The sequence below is a fragment of the Haplochromis burtoni genome, unplaced genomic scaffold (genome assembly GCF_018398535.1).
Source record: "Haplochromis burtoni strain Fernald_Lab_line unplaced genomic scaffold, NCSU_Asbu1 Contig_16, whole genome shotgun sequence".
Classification (NCBI taxonomy): domain Eukaryota; kingdom Metazoa; phylum Chordata; class Actinopteri; order Cichliformes; family Cichlidae; genus Haplochromis; species Haplochromis burtoni.
Window position 1 is genome coordinate 713,938 of NW_024582377.1, and position 8,884 is coordinate 722,821.

Here is an 8,884-nt window from a genome sequence, read left to right on the forward strand (position 1 = left end):
CACTGGAAAATCTAAGAAAATGTACAGGTACAAATAAACCAAGCACGCAAGAGTACAATAAAATCAAAGTAGATGTCATTTGTATGCTAATTATTACCCTCTGATTTTGTCAGAGCAGGTGCCGAGCATTGTGACTCTTGTCATTAAGCTTGGCACTGAGGCTCGTTTTATGTGTCAGACTACAACAAGCAACCTGTTTAAACAGCGAATAGTCACCTCCCGCCCACACAGAGTGTCTCTTTTGATATCAGCGGACATCTATTTTAAAAGACACTTTATTCTTCAAAGGATGTTTACTCAGGTTGGCTAAGGAGGGGGTGTATTTATATGTGTGTGCGCACCCACACACGGGTAATGTGTGTCTCATGCTTCAATAGAGTCCCTACAAAGTAAAGGATTAGTGAGTGATTTCAGACCATTCCTAAGGCAAGACCAGGCCCATCCCACTTCAAAATCACACCTGGAATAAGACTACTTTCCCTGAGGATTGGTGAACTTCCTCAAACGTCCGCTCAACAGCAATGGTAGTGCATAACCAGAAACATCAGGGCCAAGGTTGGAGTCCCCTTCACGAACTCCGAGAAAATCACTCTGGCAAAGAACAGAGCCAGCATGGCTGAGATGTCTCCATGCGTGTTTCCAGTTGACAACATATCACAACTAGGTGCAATATTAGATCACGCTTTAAATAAAGTCCAGAACGACTAGGAAGCTGAGGAATAACTGGCATCCCCAATTTCCAGCCCAAAGACAGGCAGATATGTCATTCCTCTGGTGACAGCTCACTTTGGCCACGGATGAAACAGCTGGCTGAAATACTGTTAAGGTGACAGTGTAGAGAGGGGGGTTGTGGGTACAGAGAGTCAGGGGCGCCGCACATTTGTGCTCCTGTGACTGGTGAACGTCACCTCGGCAAAAACATCCAAATGGAAAAAATCAAGAGGTCAAAAATGTGCTCCAAGTCCATTCATCACTGTCACATGAAACTGTTTCGTATTTGTCAGTGTATTTCACAAGCGATAACAGGACTTGTACTAATGAATGCTTCATTGATTGATATTTCTAAGCAGTTTGGGAAAACTGTTAAAGTTTTCCAGGCCTAAAGCAAATACCTTTAAAATTGCTTTTTTAAATATAAGACTTTCTTCTCGTGATAGAAAAAAAAGGGTCCAAGGAAACCGGAGCCATTTATGCTTGAAAATTACAAAAATGACTAATCATTATAACAGTACATGATATCACAGTAAAGAGATTGGCACATATTAGTCGTGCTTCAAAGCAAAATCATAGAAATGTGGCCCAGCTTTAAAAAAAAGTGTGTTTTTACATTTGTCTCTCCTAATTTCTGCTGAAGAAAAACTGAAACCCTGTTTGGAGCGAGGGACCAGAACCTAGCAGATAAATGAATTCCAGCAATCTCCAGGAATCTGCCACTCTGTGCTGAAACCCCACCAAGTCAAACAGAAGTCATTCTTATGGACTGAGGTGAAGGGAAATCCAAACCCACACGTTCCCCTGACTCAAGTCTCTCAAGTCCAACAGCAGATGCATGGGAAGAACTCTACTCCACCAACAAGAGCACAGGGATGGGAAGATGAGGAGAAATGGGGAGAAAGAAGCAAGGAAAAACATGCACAGAACAAGCCAAGAGCAACATAATCATGCAGTTTCTCTCTCCATCAGCAACTTTTAACTTCACACTGTATATTAAGGAGGTGAAAGTGAGAGTACTGAATCCCCCCGTATAGCTCAGTTCAATACTTTGAGTGTTGCTTTATGAGATAGTCCTTTCTTCAAAAATAGAGTTCGGTTCTACCCAAGTATGTCAAAACCTTGCTTCAGCTTGAGCTGAGGTGAGTGCTAAGCAGATATCTCTCCCACGCACCACTGAACTGTGGGAAGACAACCATGCCTCATGAGGGTTGCTGTGAAAGGGGTGGGGATGATGACACAGCCTATCTCATCGCAGTAAAATGAAAATAAACGACTGAAAACCTGAGCTACAGCCAAATGGAAGGTCCCTCCAGACACGGTGCGTACAAAGCTGCAAGCTCAGAGTGGCTGAAACCCTGAGCCCACATGCTTTCTCTCGCTCTCTGTGGGACCTACTGCACACCCAGAGGAATGTGATGACATGAATGAAGAGGTGAGGGCCTCTTCCCACACTGAAGAAGCACCAAACATGGAGGAACATCCTCCTTTTCAAAGTGTGGCCATGTATGACACACTATTGTCAACAAGCAATCCGTGTAAAGTTTTGACACTAATGACCTCAACAGTTCAGATTCACCTTAATCGCACTGAGCAGAGGCATGTCACTATGTGTATTAACTGCCTCTTAAAACTTGATTGATGCTCATTTTGCTCTCACTGTTTTGCTGCTTGTCTTAGATCAACATAAGTTCAGAGCAGCAAAGTTTAGTCGGTTGGACGAATGCTAACAAGCAAACTTAGTCCAGGGGTTTGTATGAAAAGCAGTCGTTTTTTTGTGTGTGTGATGTGTTGCCCAACCACAGTGGAAAGAAAAAAAAAATTAAAGCTGTTCTAAACAACCACAATTGTAAGCGAGGGAAAAAACCTTCCCAGATTATCGAACTCTCAGGATTTAAATGGGACCTATTGTGCTCCATCTAGAGCTCCATATTTTTATTCTTGAACTTCGCTGGAAAACCAGTCCATGATTTATAGCACAGAAATTATCCTTACTTAGCTCATGATACAACCCCTCCATTCATTGTCAGGCTGAAACGAGCACTTTTGGCTCCATCCTCCTCAAAAGCTGCTTTTCTTTGAATTAGCAGCTCCTTGATGACCATATAAGTCATATCACTTCCTGTGTGTGTAAATAACACACATTCAGGATGAAAAGAGAAGTAGAAAACTACAATATGACTGTTGCACTTACCATATGGATTCCAGTTGAAAATAGACTGGTGGGCTTCACAGCCTGTTTCTGCTGCTCTATCTGGGTCTCAAGCTGGGCAGCGCGAACTTTGTGTTGAGCGAGTAAAAGGGTGGCAGGAAGCTGAGACTGCTCCTGGAGACACAAAACGTATATAGACTTTGTAAGTATTAATCTTAGTGTGTGAAATGTAACGCAGTAGTTCATTGAACATATCCCACCCATTGCTGGGTCACCATTGTGTGAATGGGTGGATGACTGGATATGTAAAGCGCTTTGGGGTCCTTAGGGACTAGTAAAGCGCTATATAAATACAGACCATTTACCATTACCATGAGCATGGGCTGCTTTCAGGCCAGCTGCCACAAAACTTTAGTAAGTCGTATTAGCAAAACTGTGCCGCTGTCAGGGGACGCCGCTTCAAGTGCACTGCGCCGTCTTCACCTCCATTAAATGCAAGGTCGGACGTTTCAATTTCTTCAGTGGAGTATTGCCAAGCGCATAGATCTAAGAACACAAGCCTGGACACATTGTTCACTGTAGAGGTAGGACATTTTTGATGGGGTGAACTATAAAGGTGGGACAGTCTAGAGCTTTTGGCGCTATTTATCAATATGTCAGTAACAGTTAAATCAGTTTCCATACTATGGGTCCTCTTCTGACCATAAGAACTGAATGGCAGACAACAAATGTGAATCCAGCGTAGAGTACATGTTGTATTAGAGAAGAACAATAATCTAGTGTGTTTCAACTTCCTACTGATGTGTTTTATTGATTAGTTAGCCACTCCGGGAAACGGCAACATGCAGTCTAAATGTATTTGTTGATGTAATGTATGTGAGTGTTCCCCCATAAGAATAGCAAGCCTAGTGGCCACAGGGCCGTACAGATGTCAGAGCTCAGGAGAGCTCCCCTGGGGGGGTGTGAGAGCTGATCTCATCTGCCTACAGTCAACAGGCCCTGTGCCTTAAACAAACAAACACACAGCTTAGCCAGCTATCTGTGATGGTCCTTCAGCAGCCCGCTCTGCCGGAACAATAACTTTCAAAGCCTGCAGCTCAACACAATGGAGCCGATAGGCTTTGGAATCACAGAATGAGAACAATGCAACCTGCAGCACAATGACTGGTAATAAGCTCTTAATGATCTCACATCCACGAACCCTAGAGCCGAGCGCATGCACATCTGACATGGAACATCTGTCATAATGTAACTCGCTAATTGCATCACTAGATTTGTCATTACACATGCACACGGCCATGCAACGTGTGCATCTCACCAGTTCGTCCAGCAGAGCCTGTTTGTTCTTCCTCTTGGCCTGTAGTTGCCTCTGCTCCTCCTGCAGCACCTCCAGTCGCCGCTGCTCATTGCTCTGCTGTTCCTGCAACAGAAGCTCCTCCAGCTCTTCCTGCTCCCGTGTCTGAGGAGGAGAGAGAGTCGGCAAGTTGGAAGAACCTGTCGCTTTATTGACCACGCGGCAGATTCTACACAAGCTGTAGCACCGCCCTGTTGCACTTGATTCTACACTTTGCCCTCTTAGACAAACAGAGAAGCTGGCTTTAAAATAAAAAAGGCCAGTGTTTATCTTAAATACAAGTGTCATTATTAGGTATTATCCTTTTATAAGGGGGGAAAACCTTCAAAAGTACATACAAGCTTGGCCTTATTTCTCTGGATGACATCTCTGTTCTCTCTCTGGTACTGCTCCATCCTCAGCTTGGTGTTCTCCACGTCAACGTTGTTTGTCAGGTTATACACTGTGTGCAAAAGAACAGCCACTGTTGAACATATCAATCCATCACAACTCACACTGTGGACAGAACCACTGTCTCCAAGTCCATAATACCGTTAATTAAACCCACTATCTAAATCCTCCAAATCATTTAAAACTGTACTCGAAATAACGACAAATTTATTCAACTGAAATGTTGAAATCAACATGCATGTGATATCTTAAACCCAGGGACGATGTAAAGACGAGCTGAGGAGAAATTATTCATCATGACATTTTCCCCCCCTCATTGGGCCGTCGAACCAGCAGATCGCACTTTAACTGGCCCACAAAAAACAAGCAAATTTGATTATTTTATGTTGCCAGATTAATCTATAACAATATATACTACAATTTATTAACACATATATATTTCATAATACAAATTAACATAATAAAGACCCACTTATATACATGCTGTAGGTGTTGCTGCTAGAAAGAGACAATTTACAAGAAATCTGCCAAATTTAATTATATAGAAGTTTATCTGCATACAGACAGCTTTCATTTTAGCTTCTGCTCAATTTAGCTCCACCCTCGCTGTGTAAAATAAACCAGCGGTGGATGGGAGAAGCATTTAAACTGTTTAAACCTGCAGTTTTCTAATGTGAAAATAAAAGTTGAGAAAAAAACCTCACAAGGTGACTGGACTGATGGAAACAGCATCACTGGCCCAAACGGTATATCTATTTATTTATTTTAAGAAATACTCCATCAGTTTTATTTGTCTGTTTTAGATGGATTTTTACACTGTTTTGCAGCTCTTCTAATACATCCAAGCTACAAGTTTACACTGACCTGCCAGTGAAGATGTGTGAACATTGCAAGTTCTGTTTCCTAATCTGTGGCCCCGGCTGACACTAATGCCTGTAAAACATCCTCTTGTGCAGCCAGAGTCAAGGAGAAATCATTAAACTAGTCTCAGCATGAAGCTCCAAGCTCCTACCTATGTCCTCCACTTGCTCCAGATAATCGTTATATTCTCTCAGGCTGGGGAAGTCAAAATCTCTCTTGTTGTAACTGCAGAGAAACAAGAGAAGTGGTGATGCAAAAAAGTAAAACCTGGTGAGAGCAAATATGCACCGACATTAATAGCTTCCATTAAATCAACCATTTTATAATACCATGTCTGTATCCTGCCTAATAGGCGCACATTAGATGTCAATTAGGAGCTATTAAAGAACAGATAACAGGGAAGAGAGAGGAGGCAGGGAGGGGCTGAGAAGTAAAAATCTGGCAGAGAAAGAGCCTTCCCGTTTGAGCACCCCCGGGGAGATGCATTGTCTACAAAACAAACAGTGTAATGAGAAAGACAAAAGGTAGCTTAAGAAGTGGGAGGAGGCATGGGATGACATATAAACACCAAGAACCACACCCCTCACCCTCACAGTCCCCCTCACTCACATCTTCAGCACTTTCTTACGAATCTCCACCTCCTTATCTACTGTCGGGTCCTCGAAGAGCTGCACGCGGAAGTTGCTCTTCCTCAAAGGCGTGTCGCACTGCACGCAGTTGCTCGAGCCGCGAACGAACAGCATCTCAACGCAGTTCTCGCATCTGCAACAAAAACAGGCATTAAACAGCAAGCTGAACTGCATTTTTTCCCCAGAGGTGACCCTCCTTGGGCACCTCTGAGAGTCAGTAGTAAGCGCGCTTGTGTGAGCGTATGTGGCAATTTCCCTCAGAATAAAGCAGATTTGTGTTTGTGTGGGTTTTTTAAATCTCTGTAAACCATCAGACACAATGGGTGATAATGGGGCACATGAATATTTCCTCTGAGTGCTCAAAGATGGCTGGGATTATGATTGGAATGTCGATTAGACTGCCTCCCCCTCTCAGAGAGGAGGAAATTAGCCCGACACCCCATCAGCGGAGCGTCTGTCTGCACTGGAAAAACATTTACTTTATTGTTATTTCAACAGGCCTCAGTCATTTAGCCACGTTGCATAATATGATCAAATCCAGCTTTGGACCGAGTCTTATGTAATTTGGGAAATGCATAGAGATGAACAACAGCAGTATCTTACTTAAGCTGAACTGTCATTTAAACTAAAGCTTTTAATAAATCTGAAATATTTTATACCTTTTTAAAAACGTATCCAAAAGTCATTCCAACCTTCCCCCACTTTCTTATTATTCCTGACATGGTGCCTAAATGAAAGGAGGCTGCAATGGAATAAACCACAATCTTAAACACCGTGGAAATCTAGGCTGTTACTGATCAAAGTATTTGCTATAAATCTGTTAAACGGCTACGTCTTTCCAAGGCAAAAATATGTAGCAGTACAGCAAAGTCATGATGAGTTTTTCAGGTGGCCTTTAGTTCCCCATATAAGCAACAATGAATCAGAGCGCTCCTCGGTAAAGAGCGTGCCTTTAAACAAAAGGAAGAAACTATTTCAGGTTTTAAAAAAAAGAAAAAAAGAAACACAGGCCAAAACAGGAACTTTGTGCACCCTCACTGGAAACGCCATGGTAACCAATCAGCAGACCTACCTGAGGGCACAATTCTGTGCTTAGCCATCAATCACACCTTTATGCAGGTAGGCGTTTACCCATCAGTCACACTCAAGTGAGTAGTGGACACCGAAGACAATGGGAATGTTCCTTTATCTCCCCTGATGGGGTGGAGAGCCTGGATAAACGTTTGCACAGTACACTCTTTTAATTAGGTCTCTGTGGAGCTTTATTTCAACAGGAATCCACCTTCCTGCTTGTGACCACCTCAAAAAAAGACATCTGGTTTCCAAATAGCACTATCTGCTTTTGAGCATTTACAGTTTTCATAATAAAGTATAACAAAGCTAAAGGGGGGGAAAAAACCCGACTTTTCACCACACGTCACTGATGGTATGGTTGAGTCATTTCTTCCCAAAAGTCAAACACTGGGCATGAGGCACTGGTGTCGAGTCAAAAGTTCTCCAGGGATGGAGCCTATTAGAACAATCATGACTGAGCCATCCTGCAAGACATTTCACTTCATCAGCAGGATTTAAAGCAGAAAAAAAAAGCAGTTAAAGGAGAAACTGCAGAGCCGTGGAGTTTGGCTGTTTATACCTAGCGTCTCACATAAGGGTCAAACAAGCCCAACCTGCAGAGTTGTGACACCAAAGCTTTCCAAGCAGCTATACAACAAACTGACGAAGCACCACGGAGGACTGTCTTACAAGCAGTTCAGCTTGGCTTACAAGAAGCAGCAATGTAAAAATGAAAGCTGAACGGCAGACAGAAACATCTGCGCCATCCAGTTGGTGCTTCGGAGTCTGAAGTGCAGCCTGGAAGAGGCAGATGTTCGCTGTGGCCTCAGGCTACAGGAGATCTATAGGCCTGGCCATATGGAGGTAGATTGAAGGATTCAGCTTGTTTCCACAGGCCCACAAAGAGCCCATTCATCAAAATGGGGCAAGGAGTGGGGTGTAGCTTGGCCCCCCGCCCCATAAATGGACCACACAACAGAACTCTCCAAAGGGGAAATCCTGTGTAACTCTAGAGCAAAGAGATGACCGTCTAAAAGGGAGGGAGGAGACTCTTAGAATCAATTTGCCAGCTTTGAGATTGTGAGCTTGTTTCATTTTGCGATCAAAGGAGGATCAAGATTTTTTTTTTTTTTTAGCCAATTCTACACTCAATTGCAAACATTTAAATGGACAGATCTTTAGCTACTTGCCATCTCTGAGTCTCAAGGCTGTTGTCGCTGACTGAGCACTCCTGACTCCTCCCTCTCTCACCTGTCCTGCTCGGAGCTCCAGGCTCCTATCTCTCCCATCTGCAGCTGTCAGCAGGTCAGGGAAAGGGGGTGGTAAGGGGAAGGTAAACAGGGCCCTGGCTCAGCAAAGAGACTCCTCTACCACCACTACCCCCACCATCTCTCAGTGACATTGCCTGCGTCTTTGCTGTGTCACTTTTGAATTAAAGTGCAAAAACAGAAAAGCAGGAGACAGCATGAGACGGAGCTTGTTTGCTTGTTACAGTGATCTCTATATTTTTGTTTCCATCTTAGACCAAGGGTCGATTCAAGACCAAGTAGAGATGGATTTGTGTAATGGCATTGTGTGAAATCTAAACAATCTGCAAAACCTGCAGCATCACAATCAGAAAATGCCAAAGACCAACACTATGACTGCTTAAACTAAAAGCTTGCCCCAACCGTATAGTTTATAGTACTTTAAAGAAAAGCCAAGAACATGTCTGAACTTCACACTGGACGCTTT

General features: G+C 43.3%; 1 protein-coding gene across 2 annotated transcripts in view; it reads right to left on the reverse strand.

Moving 5' to 3' along the window:
• The window catches only part of mnat1 (MNAT1 component of CDK activating kinase), a 34,053-nt gene that overhangs the window by 19,091 nt on the left and 6,078 nt on the right, over positions 1-8,884 (reverse strand). For both annotated transcript variants that reach the window (XM_005916670.3, XM_005916671.3), the window contains 5 exons: positions 6,078-6,230; positions 5,620-5,693; positions 4,556-4,659; positions 4,182-4,322; positions 2,906-3,037 (listed from right to left, as the gene is read on the reverse strand). In XM_005916670.3, the coding sequence (XP_005916732.1) occupies positions 2,906-3,037; positions 4,182-4,322; positions 4,556-4,659; positions 5,620-5,693; positions 6,078-6,230 (604 nt within the window). The remainder of the gene's footprint in view (positions 1-2,905; positions 3,038-4,181; positions 4,323-4,555; positions 4,660-5,619; positions 5,694-6,077; positions 6,231-8,884) is intronic.